At 44.7% G+C, this 26,800-nt stretch overlaps 1 protein-coding gene across 1 annotated transcript in view; it reads right to left on the bottom strand.

Moving 5' to 3' along the window:
* Window positions 1-26,800, bottom strand: part of Clnk (cytokine dependent hematopoietic cell linker) — a 186,501-nt gene that overhangs the window by 80,191 nt on the left and 79,510 nt on the right. The window contains exons 3-4 of the mRNA XM_052199334.1: window positions 24,370-24,441; window positions 7,559-7,587 (exon numbers count right to left, since the gene is read on the bottom strand). Of these exons, the coding sequence (XP_052055294.1) occupies window positions 7,559-7,587; window positions 24,370-24,441 (101 nt within the window). The remainder of the gene's footprint in view (window positions 1-7,558; window positions 7,588-24,369; window positions 24,442-26,800) is intronic.

Genomic DNA, 26,800 nt, shown 5'->3' with positions numbered 1-26,800 from the left:
CAGTTTGGACTCATTTATGAAAACGGCTTGGATAGCGCAGCCCACTCAGTACACTGTTCTGAAATGTTCTTCCCGATTATACAAAACCGCCCAAGAACTGCTCGTTCCGGTGGAGAATCTGGTTGCTCGCAGACTGAATGTTCCTTAGCTGTGTGGTAATTTTGTAGGTATTAGTCTTGATTGAGGATTGTAAAGGAGAAAATATTTTTAAGACCTCATCTTTTTATTAGCACACATGTGAGACATCTTCTTTAGGCTTTAGGAAGCTATAAGCTTCTTAGCAATGAGCCTGCTTTGATCCAGCGACAAGCATCATTTCTAAGAATGTATGCTGGTTCCCTTTCTTTTGGCTGCTAGCAACTTTAGGACTCCTCGTGTATGACCATCTTATTACTGTTCCCACAGAGCACAGTCCCAGTGTTCCGGGGTCTCCCAGATGTCCATGTCAAGTCCCCTCTGTGTCTGCCTGTGTCTGACTCACTAATAACCCTTACACCCCCTTAGCTTCCTGTGCTAAGTATCCATTGCTATCTGAAGTCCTTGCTTCCTGGCATGACCATCTTGGACCACGCAGGCCTCATTAATCTCACTAAGTCACATGACTCTGCAGACTCGCCATGCGTAAAGTCCCTTCTCAGTGGGTGCTCTCACAGGGCACACTTCCTAGCTGTTCAGGCACTAGCAGGGCACGGTGTGTGTTGTATCTTTGGGGATGTGGTGAGTGGGATGAATGGCCCGCTGGATCCTGCACATGATCTCAAGTACATAGGCCCTGAGGGATTTTGGAAGGCATTGGGTAAAGGTGTATTCGCATCAAGTTGGGACGTGAACAGCAACGCTGCCTTGTTTTTGTCTCACCCTGACATCTGTAGTCAGTTTGTTTCAGATGTGAGTCCTGACGAATTAATGCATTCTTTTACATTACCCCATACCACCCAGGAACGAAGCCAGGAGATACGTTTTATAGTTACAGATAGATCATGCCACCTGCCCCTTGATAACACCTATGGCCCAGCATGTCACAGAGACTGGTGGTGTATGGCAAATGCACACCACAAGAAGGGTCATGTCATATATGGCATGTGGCTCAGTGCAAATACCCTAGAATGGGGGCCAGTGACAGACAGACAGACAGACAGACTCCCAGGATCTCAAGTACATAGAGCATGGCCTCCTCCACTGCTAGATGAACTTGGATTTCACCCTTCCTCTAGCCAGGCCCCAGATCGATTTCCACTATAGGGATGCAAGCATTGACTGATCCTGTTGTTTAGAGTGTGAGTGCTTATGGTGTGTGTGTGTGTGTGTGTGTGTGTTTTGTGTGTGTTGGTGAAATCTTTATGAGGTGAGGCCTAGAACATATGCCATTGGACACATGCCCTTGGAAGGGATTTGGGGACCTAGCCCCCCCCATCGTTTCTTTCTTTGCTTCCCTGCTGACACGAGGCAAGTAACTTTGATTCACAATGTGCTCCCGTTGTGAAGATCCTTCTTGCCATTGATCTAGAGCAACAGAGACAACTGACCAAGTACTGAACTCTCTGAAACTAAGAGCCCAGACAAACCTTTCTCCTCTTAATTGTCTCAAGTACTTTGTACCAGTCGCCGAAAGTAACACAGCTGGCTTATAGAAGAAAATAATAGAGGAAGGAAGTTGTTTAGTAATCTTCTATATTGGCTCCCAGACATGACAAGTGCCACAGGGGAGTTACTCATCACCCACAGGCCCTGATCAGCTCCAGGCAACCCCTGACCTCTGTGCGCCCTTCAAGAACATCCTTTAACAGAGAACATTCCTTTGCAAGTTATTTTTAAGAGGGACGTGAAGATGAATTTGTGTGATGTAAGGCCCAGGGGTCTGCAGAGGTCAACTACTTCACCTTCCATGATTGACCTCTTGACCTCTTGCTTCCAGAAGCAGAAGCAGTGATGACGAAGGCACATGACAAGCACCTTTCAAGGTGAGCTCCACTGTCCATGGCACACGGGGTGTAGATCAGGTGTTTAAACAATGAGAAATGAAAGAAAAGACGCGGACAGAGATTGAGCGGCGGCAGGAAGGGCCCTCTGTAAACCTCTGGAACGTGGTCTACTTTTTGTACAAGTTTCCATGATGCCATTCTTTCAATCTGAACTTCTGAGAACCAATGATGGAGAAGTTACTGTCTTTGTATGATGCCAGGCAGTCCGTCAAGTTGGATGTAGAGACTCAGATTCTGTTCACATGTAGGCCTTCCTGGAAGCACAGGTATCTGGAGCTGCAAGACTGGTCCATCTTCTAAGTTATCCTGGTTGGTTGCCATGGAGATAGCTACTAATGAGGATGTTATAAGCAGGTCCCCCGACAGGATATGCTTATATAATAAATAAAATGGGAGGCCCACAGAGCTTTAAAGCTGTCTCTTCCCTCAGGAAGCAGGGCTATTAACAGGTCTCAGACAGGCTCCTTATCAAAAAAATAAAATAAAATAAAAAGGCTTCTGTTTTTATTTTTGTTATGGGAGAGTCAGGTGATTGGAGAAGGGTACAATGTTTTGGGTTGACTCCAGAGCCACAGGCTACTGGTTAGACTTAACCAGATATGTCTTGAAAACCAAAGGCTCAGAGATGGCCTCTGTAAATCTCTGAATGTGCCACAGCAAAGGCTTCTGGGATCTTGGATCTACTTGTCACTTGAGGTCTGCTGGGTTGCTGGCTATATGGTGCTGTCTGTGGCCACAAGTCCAAGTTCTGCTCAATGTAATTTAGGCAACGAATCAGCTCACAGCTTCCAGGAGTCTTTCTTAAGTTGTGACTCACTTCCTTATCTTCCTCTAGCTGTGAGGGGCACAGGCGTCATTATTGTGGGCTCATAGGGTTCAGGCCAACACAAGTGAGGGAACAATAAGATCGGGGGCTTGTTTGGAATCACCAGGACTCTCAGAAGCAGAGATACCCACAGGCCTTAGGCAGGTTATTTCTGGATTTGCCTTATGTAAGTAAAAAGAAATATATAACAACTATTTCTCATGGCTGAGCCCCTGTTGAAGTTTTTAAGTGGCTTGCAGCCTTTCACGTTTTAGCTCCTTGGAGATGTGAGCTTTGGAGTTTGCCAGTAACACAGTAGAGTCCCTAACCAAAGTGGGGAGAAAGGGCAAATACATTTCAGTGGGGGCTAATGAGATGTTTTAGGTTCAAACCCTCACCTGTCACTTCCTGATCACACAGGCTCAGATGCCCTCACTTTCAACGGTGGCTAACTGATGTTACCCTGTGGAATGGCTTGACAGTATACATCCCATATGATTGCTGAGATGCTTTAGTGTATGTTATCAAGGTAGAAGATCACAGCTTCTAGACAGTGCGTGACTCCTTGGCTCAGTGTCCACTAGCAATGTGCTGTCTTCTGCGTTTGTCTTCAGTTCAATCCGCCGCAGCCAGGAGTTTCTCACTCAGCCCACGCCTACTGCCCTGCTGACCTTTTGCAGAGATTCCTCATGCTGGCTTCTCCTTGGCAGCGGAGCTCAGGGATTTAGTGGCTGCTAACTTCTGGTGATCCCTTTTGTAAGGGCTGAAAGACTGAGGTTAAAGTTGTTGGCTGTATAACCCCTAGTGCTTTCGTGGGTTTGAGTTCTTCTTTACTGTCTTCTTGCCAGCCTATCCAGTTAAAATGTGAATATAATGAAATCAATTCTATAGCTAAAGCTACACAAGTTTATAAGATGCCTGGGGGGGGGGCAGGGGAGAGAATGAGAGAGGAGAGAGAGAGAGAGAGAGAGAGAGAGAGAGAGAGAGAGAGAGAGAGAGAGAGAGAGAGAGAGAGAGAGAGCTTGCTTTCTGGGTCTCCTAGTTTTATTTTCTCATCTACAGCTCCTTACTTTGGTACCAAGAACTGGCAATTCAGAAATCCCAAACAGCAAGAGGAAACTCTCACTGGAAACCGGAGCACAGACCCAACGTTCTCACCAGCAGCCCCTGGAAAATCACTCCCTTGTCTAAGTTTTTAATCTCTTAATCTATAATGCACATTGCTTGGTTGGGTCTGTCATACTTTAATGTTTTATTTTTCTATTATTATGGCTGTCCCATTAGATCACATATGGATCAGTGGTAAAACTGGCTGGCTGGTTAGACAGGCGAGGGAGTGGGTGGGAAGGAGAGGCAGCCCACCTGCACTCCTAGGAGCGCTTCAGGAGCCCTGGACTAACACTGTGGCTGTCTGGACCACCAACGAGGAGCTTTCTTTTCTTTTTCTTTTTATCTCAGCAAATGATTCTCTAAAGCACATTCTGCACCTCCCTGCACCTCCCTTGTCAGCAGCGATGCTTCCTTGGCTTCAGCAAAGGCCAGGCAGAGGATAAACCCCAGGGTGGCTGTTGACTGTGGGCTCTTCTGCTGTGATTCTAAAGTACATTGAATTTTGAAGGCAGCTCAACAAACTGTGTTTTGTGCTTCCAGGAACGTGGTGAGAGTCTCGCTCTGGCTCAACTGTCTTCTTGATTTATTCCTGTCCATTAGTGTTCTTCTGAAGTCTTGGGAGAATAGGGTTAATACTGCAATGCATAGGATGGACCAGCAGGGGTCACTGGAGGCCCATATATTTTGTTCCTGATTTGTCTACTGGTCTTAAACAAATCTTTATTACTTTTTCTTTTTAAAGTAGAGGGATATCATCTTTTAACACTCGTTACTTTAGGAAACTAGAAGGAAAAAACCCCAAATGTTTCGGGAAGAGTGAAATTTCTTGTCTTTTCAACCCTAAGCCCATAGGTGCTTAGGACAGATGGACACACTTTCTAAATAAGGCAGTCACTTGTCCACAATTTCATTCCATAGGCACTGGAAGGAGATAACTCACAAGTGCATCTTGTTGGACAATGTAGCACCATGCATGCCTCTGAGGGGCAGCTACTTTGACCTACCATTACACCCCACGATGTGTCTGTCCGTGGAGGACTTCGCTAACATTCAGCTTCTGATAGATGGTTTTTACTATATAAAAGTGTATGTTTCTGTGGAAGAAATTATAAGCTGCAGACATGCAAAAGAGAAGCAATATTGCTTCACTGACACAACTGATATAAGTATTTGATTGCAGACATCCTTACACTGAGACACACAGATACAAATAGAGGGATACATATGGACACCCATACAGATAACCACAGACAGACAGACACATACACACAGATACATACTTACAGAGATATACAGATATAAATAGAGAGATACATACAGATACCCATACAGACAACCATGGACAGACAGACAGACAGACAGACAGATGGATAGAGACACACACACAGATACATACTTACAGAGACACACAGATACAAATAGAGGGATACATGCAGACACTCATACAGACAACCACAGACACACAGACACAACACACACACAGTGATATACATACTTACACACACACACAGATATAGACACACACAGCAGTATGTATCTTTTCATATTGGGAATATCCTGTGAGACACACACACACACACACACACACACACACATCACAGTGTGCTTCAGTATCCCTGATCACATTGTGTGTACACTCTTTTCTTGCCTGCTCCTTCACAAACAAGCTGTCAATAGTTTCACGGCACGAATGGCCTTCCCACAGTTAAGATGGCTGCAAGGCATTCACTCTCATGATGACCTACTGTGTTTTTAACGAAAACATAGGGGAAAACGCAAGCACCACAAAAAACGTGTGGCTGTCTTGCGATGGCCATTCTCCGGTGTCAACCTTCATATGTGTCCTTAGTTACTTCAAGTCTGTCAGAGTGTTTCAGACAGTTGAATGGTCTGCGACAGCAACTATGTCTGGTCAGGCCATTGTTTTTGCTAAATCTCAGTTGACTTCTTAAACATCTTCTTTCCTTTTTTTGTGTGTTTCTATACAGCTAGCTACATTGGCATGACTTCCATGTTACCAGCTCATGCATCCAGTAAACAGCTTTATTGCTCTGGACCAAGCCCCTTAGATTGTTCTAGTCTCCTCCAGGATTCCGGTGGAGGACGGGAGAGGACGAAAGGTGTTGAGAGGACTGCATATTTGAGACCCAAGACTCCAGAACAGTTTGATGGCATCCATGCTGGAGGATTCAGACCTGGAGGGGAATGTACCTGGGTAGACTGGGGGAGGGGCAAGGGCTGGGCATCCTTTGTTGGTTATCCTCACACTGCACTTTGGATCTGCACTTGGCTTTTGTGCTACTCTGTTGCAGCCCGGGTTGGGTGCAGGGTGCAGGGTGCAGGGTGCAGGGTGCAGGGTGCAGGGTGCAGGGTGCAGGGTGCAGGGTGCAGGGTGCATGTTGCAAGCTGCCCTGCAAGGCACCTCTCCACACCAGGTAGAGAGCTCACTAAGATGCCTCCACCCTTTGACATTTCTTCTAGCCCAGTGTTCCTTTTCTCTCTTATTCCGAGCCTCACATCTAAGTCCCAGTTTTCTAGTTAGTTGACTTCTATGGGACTTCCTACTTTTCTTTCCTTTCCTTTCCTTTCCTTTCCTTTCCTTTCCTTTCCTTTCCTTTCCTTTCCTTTCCTTTCCTCTCCTCTCCTCTCCTCTCCTCTCCTCTCCTCTCCTCTCCTCTCCTCTCCTTTCCTTTCCTTTCCCCTTCTTTCTTTCTTTCCTTTTCTTTTCTCTTTTTTTCTTTTTTCTTTTTTGTTTTTTTGGATTTGTTTTGTTCGAGACAGGGTTTCTCTGTATAGCCCCGCTGTCCTGGAACTCACTCTGTAGACCATGCTGGCCTCCAACTCAGAAATCCCCCTGCCTCTGCCTCCTAGAGTGCTGGGATTACAGGCATGCACCACCATGGCTCCTATTTTTCTATTTCACCCATTTTAGGGGTGGGAGAGAAACCTGTAAGAAAGTTTAGTTGACTGGCTTGTTAGTGAATAGCTCAGATCTGCACCTAATTTTTAATAGAGGAAGGAACTTAGGCTCAGAAAGCAGCCCTCTGCCCAAGGCTGCACAACTAATGTGTGAGCACCAGGTTCCCCACACATCTACAGATCTGTGGGCCTGGCAGACCAGCTGTGCTCGGAGGCAGCTCGAGGAAAACGCTGCAAGGAGTTGATGCATGTTACTGGGTGGCATTCTTGTCGGTGAAAACACAGTCATCTGAGATGGGTGCATTTTCTGAAAGCTAGGCTAATGCGTTTACCTTGCCCATAGTTCAGAACTACATCGGAGTGATGCTCCAGATGTCTGAGGCTAGACCACAGGAAGCCTGTAGCCTCTGTCCTAGCCCCTTGAGTTGCTGTTCTTTGGACTTTCCCTCTTGGGATGCACCCTATTGAGGTTCTGCCACCAGTGTATGACAAGCTGAGCCCAGGTCAAGGGCTCTAGCCTTCCAGTTGTCAATGTCCAAGTACCAGTCCCCTTAGTGAAGGGCATCCCCTAGCTGTCTGAGGCTTCTCTATAGAGGCCCAGACAACAGGGCTGGCAGAGAGGGACAGTCACCACTCCTTCACATGTACATCAAAGAAAGGAATTCAGAAAAGGATAGATGGGAAAGCCCAATGGACCAGACTGTCATCTCATCACTTAGAGGACACAGAACTCATGACTCACCTTTGGCACTGCTGGGGCGTGGCCATGACCTAGGAGAGGAAAGAGAACAAACATGAGGGCTGGCGACTGAATTCATCATGGGCTCCAAAGCAATGCACACTCAAAAGATGTGTGTCATGGTTAACTCTGTGAACACTGGACATGTGTGTTCCTATCCATGTAGGTGTACAGGCAGGGGTGTCCATGCATACATAGCTGCACTTGTGTATGCATATGTACACATGTGTGAGCATGTATGTGGAGGTCAAAGGACAGCTCAACTTGTTCCTTGGTCCACCTTGACATTTGGAGGTAGGATCTGTCATTGGGCTAAAGCTCACCAAGGAGGCTTGGCTGTGGCCAGTGAGCCCCAGGGGTCATCTCATTCCTCTCTCCCCAGTGCTGGAGTATAGACATGTGCTACTGCTTCTGTTTATTAAAACAATCCCCTTCCTCCCTCCCTCCCTCCTTGCCTCTCTCCCTCCCTTCTTCCTTCCCTCCCTCTCTCCCCTCCCTTCCTCCCTCCCTCCCTCTCTCCCTTCTTCCCTCCCTCTCTCCCTCCTTCCCTCCCTCCCTCCCTCCCTCCCTCCCTCCCTCCCCCCCTCTCTCTTTCTTTCCTTACTTATGTGGGATGGAACTAAGGTCTCTACCCTTGCAAGGTCAGTACTTTATCCTCAGAGCAATTACCTGCCCCGCTCTGTGTAGACCAATCATGGAGCAAGCCTCCATGTTTATATCCTGTAGGCTTGAGGTAACATTTTGGTCGAGATGATATAGAAAATAGAAGACACATATAAGAAAAAAAAATCAATACCATGTTCCTAAGTGTATGTGTATGAATGCATGCACACATCTAAAATTAAAACAATCTATTATTGTGGATGTGTGAATAGTGTATGTGTGTGTGTGTGTGTGTTTGTTCCCATGCCATGGCACATACGTAGGGACCAGAGGACAACTCTGCCCCGTGCTCTAGGAAGGCCTGTGCTAGGAGCTGCCCGGCAACGCTCTTGTCTTCACTTCTCATCTCACTTTAGGAGGGTGGCGACTACAGATGCCTGTCACAGCGCCAGGCTTTTTGAGTGGGTTCCGGGCTTGGAACTCAAGTTCTCAGGGTTGCCTCGGTGCTGTATGCACACAGTAAGACACATAGGTATTTAGATATCTTTATGAGTGTGAAGGATGACTTTGTGACATATTTATTATGCAGTGTTATTGAAAAACACATTTTTGTTTTGGCCATGTGGCCCTTTTGGAGAGGATTTAGGTTCTGGCTCATTGTGACTATTGTAAACAAGATTGCAAAATCCATCCATTCTTGCATTTCAGTCTCATCTCTGAACATCTCCATGGACAGACAATTATCCGGTCCAAGGAAAGTGCCAGAGTGTGGGCTTTCTCAGTCTCTGGTTGCACATTCCTCAGATGCTTTCTGGACGGTTTTGTATTGATTCATATTAACTTATGTTTTTATCCATTGAGCATGAAGTGGCTGCCCGCTGTGTCACCACAAGGACCCGTGTTCCAACCCCACTTCTCCTATTTGACACTCCATCCTTATTGCTCAGGTTTCGTTCCCGAGCTGGCTGCCACATTTGAATAATTACATGCCTCTCCTCTTTGGTAAGTCACTGGGGCTCGCCTTTGTTCATTTTCTGATTACAAGTTCTTGGCATCGCCACAAACGTCACCCTTGGACAGCGTTCTCTTGGGTGTAACTTTTCCCTAGATTTGGGATCTGGTCTGAAAAGCCCCAGGGCCATGGAAAGCTCCAAAGGCAGCTGCTTCCGTGAGCTGACTTGTTTGTGTCTTTAATAACCCCGGGCCCTCTCCGCACACCTTTCCTCCGAGGCTCTCTAAGTGCGTCACAGCTGCAATTAATTGAGCATCGCAACACACGTTGCGTGTAAATATTTATGAGGCCTATCTTGTGGCAGGGATGTTGGGCACACAATAGTTAAGCAATGAAGCATTAGTAACCAGGAGACCAGAGCTCAGGAGTCCAGACACTGCCTGTTCTGATACTGCCCCATCCCTAGCTTCAGCTTCCAAATGACCTTGGGGAGCCGATGTCCTTCCAAACAAGAAACGGGGCACAGGGATGCGCAAATAGCCCAATCCTGACAGTCACCGAGAGGCAAGGAAATTGCTTTAAGCTCTGCTGCTGCTCCAGCCTGGCTGTCTCCCTACCCAAGCCTGTGGGATGTGTTGAGTCTCACTGGGGAGCCACAGTGAGGCAGCTGCAGCCCAGAGCCCTGTGGTTAGCAGTTGGTGCCCTTTCAAGTTTGCTGAGCTTCGGCAGAAACTAGTAGTAAATTACCCAGTGAGACGAAACTCTGTGAGTGTGGCCTGTGAACCTTAGATACATACCCTCCTCCCCCAAAGGAGATCCCGGCCTTTCTTTCTTTAGGCCTTACAAGGCATCCAGATATCTAACTTCTGACGTGCAATAGAAGGGGTTTCTGTGACTTTGGCCAGTAAGTTCATTATGAATGGAACAAATATTCAAGGGACTGACTCCAGGCTGGGATTCTAAAGTGGGCCAGATGCAGGTAAGAACTTCTGTGCCAAAGGCAAAGTCTTCTGCAGGTCCCAGGGAGGACTCTCACTTCTGCACCCTTGCCTTCTGACTTTGGCCTGCCCAGGATTTTAGGATGGACTGCTAGGCGGGAAAGCTGGGGCCTGAGCCAAGGTAGAGTTCTTTTTCTCCCTGGACTCTGGGATGAGGCCTTTTGGAACATAAGTGGAACAGAAGATGACAAAAAACATTAAGCGTCTGTCTGTCTGTCTGGACACTGAGCTGACCTCTATCTTTTCAGCAGAGGTTAACACACTTACACTTATCTTCTCAATCTCCTTTTCCCACAAATGTAATTTTTTTAGTTTCGATTTAATAGATTTTTTTTTTCTTTTGAGGCAAGGTCTGTCTATGGCCCATCTGGCCTTGCTTTGAACTCCCCACAAGCCTCCTGTTTCAGCCTCCCAAGTGCTGGGATTACAGATATGTAATTACCCATCCCTTACTTTCACTTTGGACTTCCAGGAAGCCATGGGTGTTACTGCCCAGGTGCTGTGAAGAGACTCACAGTGTCTGTGAACAGCTCTCCAGCGCTGTTGTTCTGATGACACAGAAGGGAAGGGCGGCTGCCAGGGGCAGGAGGAGGGTGGAGCATTTGAGGGTGCAGTGCTTTGGTTTTTATAAGAAAATAGGTCCTAGGGGTGGTTTAGCGGCTGCAGCATGCTCATGGTTAACGGAGCTGTGTGCACAGCCCGAATGTTTGAGAGCTGATCTCATATTCTGGCTTTTTATGTCATACCAAGTAATAGTAATACCCGGAGTGTTTGGAGGGAGTAGATACAGGTTTCTGCCGTCGGTTTTAGCCAATGGGATCTCTATCTTCTACTCAGCAGATGTAAACTCATCCGACGAGAGTGGCACCACAAACTATTGCCAGAGTCAGGTCTCCACCCTGAGTTCCTTGTTATTCACAAGCCTAGAGCAGCGACACAGCTTGCACAGGGCTGTGCATGTGGAAGCTTCCTCCCCACTGCCAAGGCTGTCTGAAAGTGGCTGATCCGCTTCACTCTGGGCGGGGCTCCGCTAGATAGTTGGGTATTCATACGTCCTGTCCTCGGGGGATTCTGCACCCTAGGGGCTCTCTGTGCGTCAATGCAAGCATGTGAATTAGCAGAGGAAGCCTCAGCAAAGCAGGGAAGGGGCCTGTTATTCCAGCCAAGCCTGCTGCTAAGATCCAGAGAGCTGGAAAAAACGGGTTGGGGGTGGGGAGGCTGGCACGGTTGCCTGAAATGGAAGAAGGAGGCTGGGCATTGTGGGTCTGTCTGGATGGAGTGTGGACATCATCCTGACACGAGCAGCTTGCTGAGCTCTCTGGAAAGGCTCCCGTGTTAATGCTCTTCGCAGCCTGACAGCCCACAGTGACGAATGAAAGACGCTGCTAGCTGACTTCATGGGGATTTGATATGCTCTGCCTGGCTCCGTGAGGGCAGCCTGTTAGCAAGCTGCCCCTTGCCAGGGAATCACAAGCTGTATTCTGGCTTCCTTTTGTCAACAGTATCAACAACATAGCCATGTGCAAATGGACCACAGCTGGAAAGAGCACAAGACTGGCAGCATCCCCTGTTCTCATTTCCGACTACAGGCTACCCTCCACATCTGGGTCTGAAGGAAGGGCTCTTTTCCTTCCTCTGCACTTCCTGTGTGTGTCGCAGGTGCCATCACTGTGGCAGGCAAGTTCACAAACTATACGATGATCAAGATTTGCTCTCCCATGTCGGTGGTTTTCTGATATGAAAGCTTATTACAAATCAATTTTAAATCTGGAATTATTTTTAATTTTTAATTCTTTTAAATAATTGAATGCATTTAATGAGCTTTAATTTTTAAAGAATACTAAAACAAACACTCCCCTCCCCCACCTCTCCTGCTGCCTGGCACACTGGATGTGAGGATGCAGACAATGTGTTCCTGTGTCCTTCCTATTCCCAGGAACACAGTGTGTTCTCTGGGTCCCATAGAGATAGGACGGAGTCGTGTCTCAGCGTCGAACTCCTGGAAGAGAGACTCATAACTCACTGCCCCCTGGAATTTGGTAGCAATCCCTGAGGGAAGTGAGTCATGTGATCTTACATCAACAGCCTTTTTCATCACCCAAACTTCCAAGAGCTACTGGTTTTAAGTCTACATCTTATTTAACCGCTATTCACAAAATTGGAAGGTTGCTCCGGAATAAAATTCTGTAGCTTTTGAAAGACAGCTGATGTGGTTAGAAGTTACTAAACTCATTTTAAATATAAAGAGAAGTAAAAAAGAACACAAATTCCTGAGTTCAGTCCTTCCCCCTTTTAATTTGAATGTCTGCATTGGGAACTGAGCATATTGCAAAAAACCTCATATTGCATATGAACTCATACGGACTGTCCTGAGGAACAGCGTCTTTGTCTCCACCCTCGGACTGTTATAGAACACTTGTGTCAAATGGTGAATTAGAGATGTTAGCAACTCCTTTCCTTTTGCAGGTGGGTGACAAGATGATTCATTCCCTCAGGAGTCAGAGGTGCTATGCTCCACACCCAGACTGGTGAACTCTGTTCAGAGGAGGAAGTTCCCACTGTGAGAACTATGGGCCTAAGGTCTGCACACACACACACTCAGAGGGTAGAAAACCTGGAGGGCTCAGTTAGCAGGCTGGTGTGACTAGAGGTACAGCAGAGAGTTTGCAATGGCAAAGATGTGCAAAACTATGTCTCAGTAAGGTAATCTAGGAACACACAGAGTGGTTGGGGTTTCCACTGATCTGGGGGGGGGGGGGCGTGGGGAAGAGCTTTTCGGATGGATGCAAGTGCCTTTCTAATTTACCAAGGAACCAAAGAAATCTCTTGTATTTTCTGGATATATACATCACCCTTGTTTGACTGAATTCCACCATACAATTGGAACAGAGCTCATCTTGATTCTCAGACTAAGTACAGTGGTCCCTAAGAGGAGATGGGCACCTCATATGGGGCCAGGAGCTTGATCCATGAGCACAGGCATATTGGTGAACGAGCAGGAGTGAGTAGAGGGGTGAGAGAATGCATGTCGTGTGCGCATGCGCAAGGAGGCTTGGCTCCGAGGCATCCCATCCATGCAGGCCATGTTCTATCACAACGAGGCCAATAGAATATCTAAACATAGTAGTAGTCTCCTACACAAATTCCCTTGGAGTCGGGGAAGGTCTATATTTTCACAGTAGTGGAGACTGGGGAGGGTCTTCCATCCCATGGTACTTGGAAACTAATGAAATTTATTCAAGGTGAAATTGTATCAGCTTCCAATTTGACTGTGGGCCTATGGGGTGGAGTCCCTGCCAGGTGCGAGAGTTCTGGCAGAGCGGAGAGGGGGTGAGCAGGCGGGGGAAGTCGCCACTGTCACTGTTTCCACCTCAGTCTTTGACATGCCACCCTCTTGGGTACCCCAGTGACCCCGCTGAGACCTGACAAAAGGTCGCCTAGCCAGGGAGGATTGCAGCAGAGTTTGCTGGTGGTGTTTTGGGAGAGCAGACCTCTTATTTTGTGTGACAGCTCTTATGACAGAAGCTCTCAGATGACAGAGTAGTTCTCGCACACCTTTTATTCCCTGGATAGGATTTATATACAGTTTTGGGGGTGATTCAGGGTTTGACAGCAGGAACTTCTCATTGCTTGGACTGAGAGTTTGGGGAAACCTTATTTACATTTGGGAAGCCTTGGTGCTGCTCCCACGTGACTGATAGCCTCTCCTGTGGGAGTGCTGTGGGGGTTGTAACTGTGACAGTGGCCAGGGTGCCCGGGGGTGTGACCGAACTCCTCCCACCCCATGTAGAGGGAAGCCCCACCTACTAGGTCACCAGGGTTCAAGGTCAGTGCTCAACTTGGCCCCAGACTACCTGTGCACAGCTCACCTCCCGGCATTTGATAAATGAACACACAGGCCTGCTGTTAGTTAGAAACGTCCCTGGTGAGTTTCCAGAATCTTCCTTTTTTGGACATAACAACTGTACATATCCATGGCTATTTTGATACACATATACTCTACACTCTTGAAGTCCAGAGTGCTTTTATTTGGTTAATTTCTGTGAACACTGTTTGGGACAAATGGCTTAGAAGTCCTCACATAATGAAGCACCCACATCTCCCTGAGCTCTCCCTTACTCCAGTAACCATCTGACTTACCCCTCTTCCAGCTCTTGTGCAACTTCTTGCTCTAGTGATCTATCTCAGCAACGCTAGAAAGCTACATGTGATTATTCACATGCTACGCATGTCGATGAGCTTCAGAGGACAGGCAGCATGTTCTTGAGAGTTGCAGTCCTCTTCGCAGAAGTAGGGAATGCTTCTGACAAAGGCTCAAAACTGAAGATGGAGCTGGGCACCTGGATGGGTGCTTCCGCAGGCAAGTCAAACAGCAGGATGGACTGTCACACACATTTTAGCTGGGACATTGTTTCAGTGGCCTGAAGAATCCTGTTCACCTCTTTTTGATCTTCTCCGCTTGGGCTCTGCCTTCCATCCCCACTCCCCCTTTTCCTTGTTCCCAGGTTAGAGTTCTCTCTGCCATCCACTTAAATGTATCCAGGATACACTTGTCACTGAAAAGGGCTCTGGGCACAGTGATGTGTCCAATAACCTGGGTTTACAGCACTTCAATGCTGTCATGACTTGACTTTCTCCTTACATTTCCTTGGTCCCTTTCACCAGATGCTTATTCTGGCACCTACTACTAAGAGCTTGTCCTGTGGCTCAGACAAAAGGCGACAGACACCCCAGGGGGTACTTGCGTCCTCAGAGAGGGTGTTGGGTCACTTGGAAGCTTACCCTATCTTCTGTAGAATGGAGTGGACACAGTAAATGACCCTTGCCAGTGCTATGAAGTCCTAGAGCAGCTGTGTTTGGCAAGACAAAACTGAGTCTGGACGTGAATCCAGGCAACAATGCCAGCCAGCTCCTGTTCTTACAGGTCCCAGGGGCACAGCAGTGGGTATCCTTGACTCCTAAGGGTGAGGACTGCCTTCTCAGGGTGTTGAGATGTCACAGCCATCTACCACTTGTTCCCTGTAGAACAGGTTTGAAGTAGGAAAGGGAAATTGCTTTATGGAAAACAAAGACAGGGTTCAGAGTGATGAGTTTGCTGCTTACTGTAGTCGGGGTTTGGCTAGACCTTCAGCTGACCAAAAGATCCTATATCCCTGGGTCCCTACAGGGCCAGCTTCTCTTCTGCCATGTTCATGATTCATTGCCTTACATGAGTGATATCCTTCTGCTTTTGCCTTCCCAACCCTCCCACCCCAGCACAGATCAAGCATCTTCTTGGCTGGAGCTGTGTTATGTTCATTCCTTAAGGAGGTCCATGTAAGGGGCAGAAATGATCATAGTAGGAGAGACACTGACACCCTGGTCCTTCACGACAGCCTCTTCCTTTCATCCATTTGATGCTATTCAGCCAGCACAGGGCTGAGGCCAGAAGCCTCACTTAAGCTCTAAGGCTTGAGCTGTTAGTAAAACTGAGGTTCTCATGCCTGAGTGGGTGTCTGAGTCACAGGAGGGCTGATGTAAACACAGGGGACTGTCCCTCAATGCTTGCACATCTCACTGGATCTCAGAGTCTGAGAAACTACCTTTCTGAGTTCCAGTGCATGCTAAGATTGCTTGGGCCAGGCCCAGCCTCTAGGGACCACTGCAGGAGACGTCATCCTTATCATAGATATCATGTGATAACCAGGGGTGTGAGACCCAAAACCTTTGATGGGGTTTTGAAACAGGAATAGATTAGTGATTCTTGGGAACAGAAAACTAACTATACTTTTCATGGGTGTCTATAGGGCATTGGTTCCTCATCCTCATGGATTCCAGAATTTATTGGTGTCAAATCTCTTTTTAGTAAATGCTTTCATATTTGTGTCTATCTAACTCTATGCATTACTGCATCTAGATTTTAATGAATCTAGATTACTCTCAGTAGCTAATACAATATAGGCATTGTGTGAACATCTGATAGACAGTGGGACTTAAAGAATAAGAAAGAAAAAACACTGCTCATACTCAGTGCAGAATGTTTCTGACCAATGGCTGGCTGAATCCCTAAACGGGGAGTCACAGAGAAGATCAGTTGTATGCTGACCATTAGAGCCCAGCAGTGACTTTGAAGTCCAATTCTGAATTCAAATCTAGCTATCCTGATTTCCTATTTCTGTGATAATCACCACAGCAGGTCATATCCTTAGACTAAGTTCTATACTTATAAATAGGAACCCAGATATCTGATTCAGATGAAACTTGTGAATGTTGAATTTACGCACTCCTTTTATGGTGTCTAGTGCATGCCAGTACCAGACACTGACTGAGTGTGGTCTCTGTTGGAAAGCACTCTCCAGTGTGTTTCAGTCTCTATGTTCATGGGAAATGGCACACAAGAGAAATGGTTGTTGTCAATATAGCCAGGCAAAGACCTTGAAAGGCTGCAAGACTCTCTTATCTTAGTGTTGTACGTAGATTATGGATGTGGGAATGGTCTGCACAGCCTGGGCCACATGGTCCATGTGTGCTCCAGCACTAAGCTTAGCAGCCCACCTTACTGAGAACTCAGTGGACATTTGGATTTGGAGGAGGATGGAGACTTAATACCTATGCTTAACAATGTGGAGGCAGCAAGAGGTGAGCACAGGGCTGTTTTCTTAGTGACAATGATGGCTCTGTGGTTTATCACAATCATGCCACAACTAGCTGGGAAGCCTCAGAGAGAATTTTTAGTTTTTCACTTTTTCTTTTTTAAATTTAGGTTTCCTTATTTTTATTTATTTATTTTCTTTTAAAAAATTTTCTATATTCTTTTATGTGTGTGTGTGTGTTTATTTTCTATATTCTTTGTTTACAATCCAAAAGCTTTCCCCTTTCCCAGTTCCCCCCTCCCCATATGTCCCATAAGTCCTCTTCTCTCTATCCATTCTCCTCTTTCGCCCTCCCTTTTCTCTGTCCTGGTACTCCCCTACAATGCTGGATCAAGTCTTTCCAGGATTAGGGACCGCTTCTTCCTTCTTCATGGGAATCATTTGATATGTTAATTGTATCTTCAGTATTCAGAGCTTCAGGGCTAATTAATGTCCACTTATCAATGATTGCATTCCATGTGTATTCTTTTGTGATTGCGTTACCTCGCTTAGGATGATATTTTCCAGTTCCACCCATTTGCCTAAAAAAATTCATGAATTCATTGATTTTAATTACTGAATAGTACTCCATTGGGTATATATACCACATTTTCTGTATTCATTCCTCCACTGAGGGATATCTGGGTTCTTTCCAGCTTCTGGCTATTATAAATAAGGCTGCTATGAACATAGAGGAGCATGTATCCTTATTGCATGCTGGGGAATTCTCTGGGTATATGCCTAGGAGAGGTATAGCAGTGTCCTCCAGAAGTGTCATGCCCAGTTTTCTTAGGAACTGCCAGACTGATTTCCATAGTGGTTGTACCATCTTACAATCCCACCAGCAGTGAAGGAGTGTTCCTCTTTCTCCAAATCCTCGCCAACACCTGCTGTCTCCCGGAGTTTTTGGTGTGAGGTGAAATCTCATTGTTTTGATTTGCATTTCCCTAATGGCTAATGATGTTGAGCATTTCTTAATGCTCTGGGCCATCCGAATTTCTTCAAGTGAAAATTCTTTGTTTAGGTCTGTACCCCATTTTTTAATAGGGTTATTTGGTTCCCTAGGGTCTAACTTCTTGAGTTCTTTGTATATATTGGATAATAGCCCTCTATCAGATGTAGGATTGGTGAAGATCTTTTCCCAATTTGTTGGTTGCCGTTTTGTTCTTTTGACTGTGTCCTTTGCCTTACAGAAACTTTGTAATTTTATGAGATCCCATTTGTCAATTCTTGATCTTAGAGCATAAGCTATTGCCATTCTATTCAGGAACTTTTCCCCTGTGCCTATGTCCTCAAGGGTTTTCCACAGTTTCTTTTCTATTAGTTTCAGTGTGTCTGGTTTTATGTGGAGGTCCTTGATCCACTTGGAGTTGAGCTTAGTACAAGGAGATAAGAATGGATCAATTCCATTCTCCTGCATGATGACCTCCAGTTGAACCAGCACCATTTGTTGAAAAGGCTATCTTTTTTCCACTGGATGTTTTCTGTTCCTTTGTCGAAGATCAAGTGACCATAGGTGTGTGGATTCTGGATATTCAATTCTATTCCATTGGTCCACTTGTCTGTCACTGTGCCAATACCATACAATTTTTAACACTATTGCTCTGTAGTATTGCTTGAAGTCAGGGATACTGATTCCCCCAGAATTTCTTTTGTTGTTGAGAATAGTTTTTAGCTATCCTGGGTTTCTTGTTATTCCAGATGAATTTGAGAATTGCTTTTTCTAACTCTGTGAAGAGCTGAGTTGGGATTTTGATGGGGATTGCATTGAATCTGTAGATTGCTTTTGGCAAGATGGCCATTTTAACTATATTAATCCTGCCAATCCACGAGCATGGCAGATTTTTCCATTTTCTGAGGTCTTCTTCGATTTCCTCCTTCAGAGACCTGAAGTTCTTGTCATATAGATCTTTCACTTGTTTGGTTAGAGTCACACCAAGATACTTTATATTGTTTGTGGCTATTTTGAAGGGTGTCATTTCCCTAACTTGTTTCTCAGCCTGCTTATCCTTTGAGTATAGGAAGGCAACTGATTTGCTTGAGTTGATTTTATAACCAGCCACTTTGCTGAAGTTGTTTATCAGCTGTAGGAGTTCTCTGGTGGAGGTTTTTGGGTCACTTAAGTAGACTATCATGTCATCTGCAAATAGTGATAATTTTACTTCTTCTTTTCCAATTTGTATCCCTTTGACCTCCTTATGTTGTCTAATTGCTCTAGCTAGAACTTCAAGTACTATATTGAAAAGATATGGAGAGAGAAGGCAGCCTTGTCTAGTCCCTGATTTTAGTGGGATTGCTTCAAGTTTCTCTCCATTTAGTTTGATATTGCCTATCAATTTGCTGTATATTGCCTAACTATGTTTAGGTATGGGCCTTGAATTCCTGTTCTTTCCAAGAATTTTAGCATGAAAGGATGCTGAATTTTGTCAAATGCTTTTCCAGCATCTAATGAAATGATCATATAGTTTTTTTCTTTGAGTTTGTTTATGTAGTGGATTGCATTGATGGATTTCCTTACATTGAACCATCCCTGCATCCCTGGAATGAAGCCCACTTGATCATGGTGGATGATCATTTTGATGCATTCTTGGATTCGGTTGGCAAGAATTTTATTGAGTATTTTTGCATCGATATTCATAAGGGAAATTGGCCTGAAGTTCTCTTTCGTTGTTGGATCTTTGTGTGGTTTTGGTATCAGCGTAATTGTGGCTTCGTAGAACGAGTTGGGTAGTGTTTCTTCTGTTTCTATTTTGTGGAACAGTTTGAAGAGTATTGGTGTTAGGTCTTCTTTGAAGGTCTAATAGAATTATGCACTGAAGCCATCTGGTCCCGTGCTTTTTTTGGTTGGGAGACTTTCTATGACCCCTTTTATTTCTTTAGGGGTTATGGGCCTATTTAGATGATTTATTTGATCCTGATTTAATTTTGGTGTTTGATATCTGTCTAGGAAATTGTCTATTTCCTCCAGATTCTCCAGCTGTATTGAGTATAGGCTTTGGTAGTAAGGTCTGATGATTTTTTGAATTTCCTCAGTTTCTGTTGTTATATCTCCCTTTTCATTTCTAAATTTGTTAATCTGGATACTGTCTCTGTGTCCTTTGGTTAGTCTGGCTAAGGGTTTATCTATCTTGTTGATTTTCTCAAAGAACCAGCTCCTGGTTTTGCTGATTCTTTGTATGGCTTTCTTAGTTTCTACTTGATTGATTTCAGACCTGAGTTTGATGATTTCCTGCCTTCTACTCCTGGGTGAATTCGCTTCTTTTTGCTCCAGGGCTTTCAGGTGTGTCATTAAGGTGTTAGTGTATGCTCTCTCCATTTTCTTTTTGGAGGCACTCAGGGCTATGAGTTTTCCTCTTAGCACTGCTTTCATTGTTTCCCATAGATTTGGGTATGTTGTGTCTTCATTTTCATTAAATTCTAAAAAGTCTTTGATTTCTTTCTTTATTTCCTCCTTGACCAAGGTATCATTGAGTAGAGTATTGCTCAGTTTCCATGTGTATGTGGGCTTTCTATTGTTTTTGTTGCTATTGAAGACCACTTTTACTCCATAGTGATCTGATAGGAGGCATGGGATTATTTCAATCTTCTTATATTTGTTGAGGTCTGTCTTGTGACCAATTATATGATTGATTTTGGAGAAGGTACCATGAGAAAAAGGTATATTCTTTTGCTTTAGGGTGAAATGTTCTATATATATCTGTTAAATATAATTGGTCCGAAGCTTCAATTAGTTTCACTGTGTCCCTGTTTAGTTTCTGTTTTCCTGATCGGACCATTGAGGAAAGTGCAGTATTGAAGTCACCCACAATTACTGTGTTAGGTGCAATGTGTGCTTTGAGCTTTAGTAAAGTTTCTTTTGTGAATGAGGGTGCCTTTGCATTTGCAGCATAGATGTTCAGGATTGAGAGTTCTTCTTGATGTATTTTTCCTTTGACCAGCAAGAAATGTCCTTCAGTGTCTCTCTTGATGACTTTAGGTTGAATGTCAATTTTATCTGATATTAGAATGGCTAATCCGGCTTGTTTTCTGAGACCATTTGCTTGTAAAATTGTCTTCCAGCCTTTTACTCTAAGGTAGTGTTTGTCTTTGACACTGAGGTGTGTTTCCTGTATGCAGCAAAATGTAGGATCTTGTTTATATATCCAGTCTCTTAGTCTATGTATTTTTATTGGGGAATTGAGTCCATTGATGTTAAGAGATATTAAGGAATAGTGATTATTACTTCCTGTCATTTTTGATGTTATCTTTTATATTTGATTGGTTATCTTTTTTTGGGTTTGATGAAAGAAGGTTACTATCTTGCATTTTCCAGGGTGAAGTTTCCTTCCTTGTATTGGTGTTTTCCTCCTATTATCCTTTGTAGGGCTGGGTTTGTGTTAAGATATTGGGTGAACTTGGTTTTATCATGGAATATCTTGGTTTCTCCATCCCTGGTGATTGAGAGTTTTGCTGGGTATAGTAGTTTTGGCTGGCATTTGTGTTCTCTTAGAGTCTGCATGAGATCTGCCCAGGATCTTCTAGCTTTCATAGTCCCCGGTGAGAAGTCTGGTGTGATTCTGATAGGTCTTCCTTTATATGTTACTTGGCCTTTATCTCTTACTGCCTTTAATATTCTTTCTTTGTTTAGTACATTTGGGGATTTGATTATGATGTGATGGGAGGTATTTCTGTTCTGGTCCAGTCTGTTTGCAGTTCTGTAGGCTTCTTGTATATTCATGGGCATCTCTCTCTTTAGGTTAGGGAAGTTTTCTTCCATAATTTTATTCAAGATGTTTGCTGGCCCTTTAAGTTGTAAATCTTCACTCTCATCTATGCCTATAATTCTTAGGTTTGGTCTTCTCATTGTGTCCTGGATTTCCTAGAGGTTTGGGGTTACAAGCTTTTTGCATTTTGAATTTTCTTTAACTGTTGAGTCCATGGTTTCTATGGTATCTTCAGCATCTGAGATTCTTTCTTCTATATCTTGTATTCTGTTGTTGATATTTGCATCTATGGCCCCTGATTTCTTCTCAAGGTTTTCTATCTCCAAAGCTGTCTCCCTTTGAGATTTTTTAGTTGTTTCTACTACTGATTTTAGATCCTGGATGGTTTTGCTTAGCTCCTTCACTTGCTTGTTTGTGTTTTCCTATAATTCTTTAAGAGATTTTTGTGTTTCCTCTTTCATTACTTCAGCCTGTTGACCAAAGTTCTCCTGTATTTCTTTAAGTGATTTTTGTGTTTCCTTCTTATTGGCTTCTGAATTCTCCTGAATTTCTTTCAATGATTTTTGTGTTTCTCTTGTAAGGGCTTCTAACTTTTGATTCATTTTCTCATGAATTTCTTTAAGAGATTTATTTATGTCCTTCATGTGATCCTGTAACAACATCATGACCAGTGATTTTAAATCCATATCTTGTTTTTCTGGAGTGTTGGTGTATCCAGGACATGCTGCTAATGGAGAACTGGGTTCAGATGCTGCCATATTGCCTTGATTTCCTGTTAGTAAAGTTCCTGCTTTTGCCTTTTGCCATCTATCTAGTTCTCACTGGTGTTAGCTGGTCTTGTTGTCAATGCTGGACTCACCAGTGCAAGTTTCCTCTTCGCAGCTGGTCTCCGGGTGCTCAGCTGACCTCCTGCACTTCCTGGAGACTGGGTGCCTGAAGCAGAGGCCCGAATGCTCCTGCCAGAGGCCTCAGGGCTGGATCCTCTGCTCTGCAGGGCCTGACTCACCAGAGCATGCTGCTTGCTCCCAGTCAGCCTCCGGGTGTACAGCTGGCCTTTTGCACTTCCTGGAGACGTGGTGCCGTGGCCCAGGCTGCTCCTGATCCGGAAGTGGACGCCTCTAGTTTTTCACTTTTAAGTGGGAGAGTGACCGCAGGGTTTAGAGCTACTTAATAACCTCTTAAGTTGCAACCTAGCACATATTGAGTATGCACAGACCATTATGTATTGAGAATCTACTATTGTCCAGGCACTACAGAGACCATTGTTTCACTCTCCACATATCATACTTTCTGGAGTGTGGAGCATTCAGCAATAGAGAAGAATTAACCTTTCCTAAATAACATTACTGAGGTTCACAGCTGGAGATAGCTCCTGGGAGCAACACCACCACTTAGCAGGTTGGCTAAAATTTTGGCTTAGGCCCCAGGGATGCAGTGTGCATGGTGACACTGCCCATCATCAGCATCCTCCTTCCTCTCTTGCTCAATGCCAATGATTGTCATTTTATATGGGAAATGAACACGTTGGTTTAACAGATACTAAAGTAAGAGAGTGGACCGAAATATGTCGTTTTCAGACATTTTAATTTGATTTATATATCTCAAAAACTAATTTATATTCATATAATGCTTTCATTATAAAATATGCAGTGGTAGAGAGATTTGTGTGAATATGGGAATTTTAAAAAAATTGGTTTATAAATGGCCTGGAACAGGTTGCAGAAGCACCATCAGTTGCTCTTTTTAATATATCTTGAGCATGCTATGACACATCCTGGAATAATTTGCTTCTGGTGGAAAAAAAAACACTACTCTCCTCTCTGTCTTTCCCCCCTAAAATGTAACTGTAAATATTACTTTGATGTATGTAATTGCTTCAACCCTCTCTCTCTTGGAAGGAAGGCTTCTAACCCTTCCATTTCCCATCTCTTGCTTTTGTCAAGAAATAAGAAAAACAGACTTAAAATGCATTATTCAAATGTGTGTAATATAAACATTAAAGAAGTCTGTGTGCAGCTACAAATTTCCCTTTTCTTAAAATGTTTGTGAGAAATAACTTGTCTGTTCTGTCTTGAGGGCATTCATCCCCTCTGAAGAGGGAGTTGACTTACTCCAGTGTACCTTAGGATGGCAGAGAGCTAAGGCAGAGTATCACATAGTAGGACCTGGAGAATGCATGGATTGAGTTGAACTAGACGAGGGGTGCCAGCATACAAAGACCTTTGGGTATTGCTGGGAAGAGAGGCTATCCCTGGAGGACTCGGATGAATGACATGTTCTGAGTACCAGGTTTGAGTGTTAGCATCTATAACCCATTATTCCAGTCATTCAGGGGGCAAGGGACACACCATGGTTCCAGGCACTCAGAGGGAGAGGGATAGATGACCCCTAATGTGTCTCTCTTGGGCTGTCCAGAGACTTGGGTGGACTGTGGAAGAAACCCTGGCCAGAAAAGCTATGGAGCCCAGGGCCCTTCTGGTAAGGCATGTATCTACACACTAGCTAGCTAGCTTGCCCACCTCAAGTCTCTTCCTCAGCTTTGTGAAGTAATCCGATGAGGATAATGTTGTTTTTGTATATATAAGTCTGTGTGTATGTGTATGTGAGTCTCTGTGTCTGTGTGTATGAATCTGTCTCTCTGTGTGTATGAGTCTGTGTGTATGTGAGTCTCTGTGTATCTCTCTGTGTGAATGTGTGTATGAGTGTGTATGTATGTGAGTCTCTGTGTGTCTTTCTGTGTATATGTATATGTGAGTCTCCACGTGTATCTGTGTGTGTATAAATCTGTAGGTATGTGAGTCTCTGTGAGTTTCTCTTTGAGTGTTATGTATATTGAATGTGTGTGTGTGTGTGTGTGTGTGTGTGTATCTGTATGTGATGGTCAGTTTTACCTGTCACAGAATTAAGACTTTCACTCCTCTGATAATAAATAAATAAACATCCTGACCTATTTTTCAGCAGAGAGATGTTCTGGAATCTCAGATCACTGAATCCTTCTTTCGTTGTCCTTTTATTGCCCCTGGGATGAGAGAAAATAGATTATATCTGGGAAACAGCAAGGAGCTGGAGGAAAAAATTAATGAAGTGCATTCATTCATAGAAACAGCCCCCCAGCCGGATTTGAGTAATTAACGCCTCACACATCTTTCTGACGTTCTCTTTGCATCTCCACCGGGGCTAAAACATGTTTAAAGAAACTTAATTACTTGCAATTGTGTTTGGGAGCACCGTTTTACTGGGCAGGGCAAAGATGGAGGAAATGCTGAGGTCAAGGTGAAGATGAAGCCATTTCTCCCCTTTTGTGCCTTACTCAGTTGTCTTTAAGCTCCCTGAGTCCCTCTGCCTCCTTTAGGAAGGGAAGAGCCCAGACTGCTGTGTCTTTGACAGTAGGCCCTTAAGCTGCTGTGAGGACAGTGACTTGAGCCAGGCACAAGTCTAGCTGCTTTACTGCGTCAGCTGAATTTGAGACAAGTCTAGCAAACATCGTCCCACGTAGAAAGGCAGACTATTTAGCAAGCAGAGCTCCGATCCAAGTAATATTTAGGCACTCTGCTAAGGCATTTTCCACAAAGAGATGAAATGATTTTAAATTGAGTTAATTTGTTAAAATTCATTAAATACATTTACTATCACGAGCCATCATTGTTACGCATCTTGGCTCATCTAATTAGTCCGGTTCTGCATGCTCTTTTTTTCTTTGCAGACATTGCCTGGGCTTTATCAAATGCTTCCCAGAGATTCGTTCCCCACACAATTGCTCCCTGACAACTAGTTAGTTGATCTAACTTCACAACCCTTGTGTTCTCTCCGCATGGGTTAGCCTTGTCCCTTTGTCCTTGAGCATCCTCCACTCCCTGCCACATGAAGCCCTTTCTGGGACATGCCTTGTCTTTTCTCTTCAGCTTCTGCTTCCACGCCAGTTCCACCTTTTGCTTCTGTCAAGAGGCCTGTTCCCATCCTGACCTCCCAGGCCGCCTCCTTCACGGCTTCTAGCTGAGTTTTTATTTCCAACTTCTACTTACTTGTTTACTAGTCTCTCTCTCTCTTTCCCCCCCTCTGCCCCCCTCTCTCTACATGAGCATTCTGTATGCTTGCCCATACATGTATATGTAGAGGCCACAGGTGGACATCAGTGTGTGTGTGTGTGTGTGTGTGTGTATGTACTTATCACACACATAGGACGTGCTTAGAGGTCAGAGGACAACTTGAGGTAGTTGACTTTCTCCCCCCAACCCCACATGGCTTCTGGGAATGTCATATTTGGTAACCAGAGCCTGTATCCACTAAGTTCTCTTGCCAGTCCACCAAGGGTTTTTTGCATGTGCATGTGTCGGGTGCAAGATCTCTCATGAAATGTGGAGCGCACCGTTTCAGCTATATTGATGGGCCCCTGAGGCGCAGTTATCAAGCTGTCTCTGCCCCTCCCAGTGCTGGGATTACAGATATGTACAGCTATTCTGTTTTTACATGGCTTCTGGGGATCCAAACTCTTACACAGTCAACACTTAACCCACAGAGCCATTTCCCCAGCCCCTCACCTGTGGTTTAATGCAAAGCTGTCTGACAAAACCATTGAGCCCCATCTCTACCATTGCAGATTTGAAGGTTTGTCTTCCTGGGTCTCAGTCTGTGCCTGACCTACAGTGGGTCTGTGTGGACTTGTGGGAATGCACACAGGACTTTGGGCTTCTAAGACAAACCTCAGGATCACTGGAGGTTCCCTCCCTTCCTACAATTCCTTGTACAGATCACAGGATACAACATGATAAGCACACTGAGCAGGGATTGTCGCTGAGGAACTTGACCCTTTAGAAGCTGACACTGCTAGTTCATGATTTCAATTATGTGTTCCATTTTTTTGCCCTTTAATCAAAAATGATCGGATGATTGTATTATCCCTTGTAGCTTTTTATTTTATCATTCTTTTTCCTTCTGAGTAAAACCAATTCATAAATCTAATTTACACATTGAAGTTTCCTCCAGGTTTGAACATGAATGACCAATTGCTTTCTACATCTTTCTTTTAGTGTACTTCAACAGGCCCAGGCCTTCATCCTTTGGAGGCGCCATTGTGCATGGCTTAACTTCTAAATGAACATCCAGGGCAATGAGCGTGGGCGTGGCCTCCATCCACTCGCTCACTGCCATCTTGATGACTCATTTCCCGAATGACCTTTCAACTCCAGGCCTTCCTTTTCACTCCCGTAAGCCAGTCTTAGTCTTAACCCTGCATTTCATGTCTCCAGCTCGGCCTTGAGCATCTGCCCTCATATCTTCTTTCCTGGCCTCCTGGGTTCCAACCCATCTTCAGAATCACGGCAAGAATTACCTTTCTATGTCTCAAAACACCATCAAATACCCCTCACACCTTAAAATTG

This window comes from Apodemus sylvaticus, chromosome 11 (genome assembly GCF_947179515.1).
Source record: "Apodemus sylvaticus chromosome 11, mApoSyl1.1, whole genome shotgun sequence".
Classification (NCBI taxonomy): domain Eukaryota; kingdom Metazoa; phylum Chordata; class Mammalia; order Rodentia; family Muridae; genus Apodemus; species Apodemus sylvaticus.
This window is presented reverse-complemented; position numbering and strand designations above follow the sequence as displayed.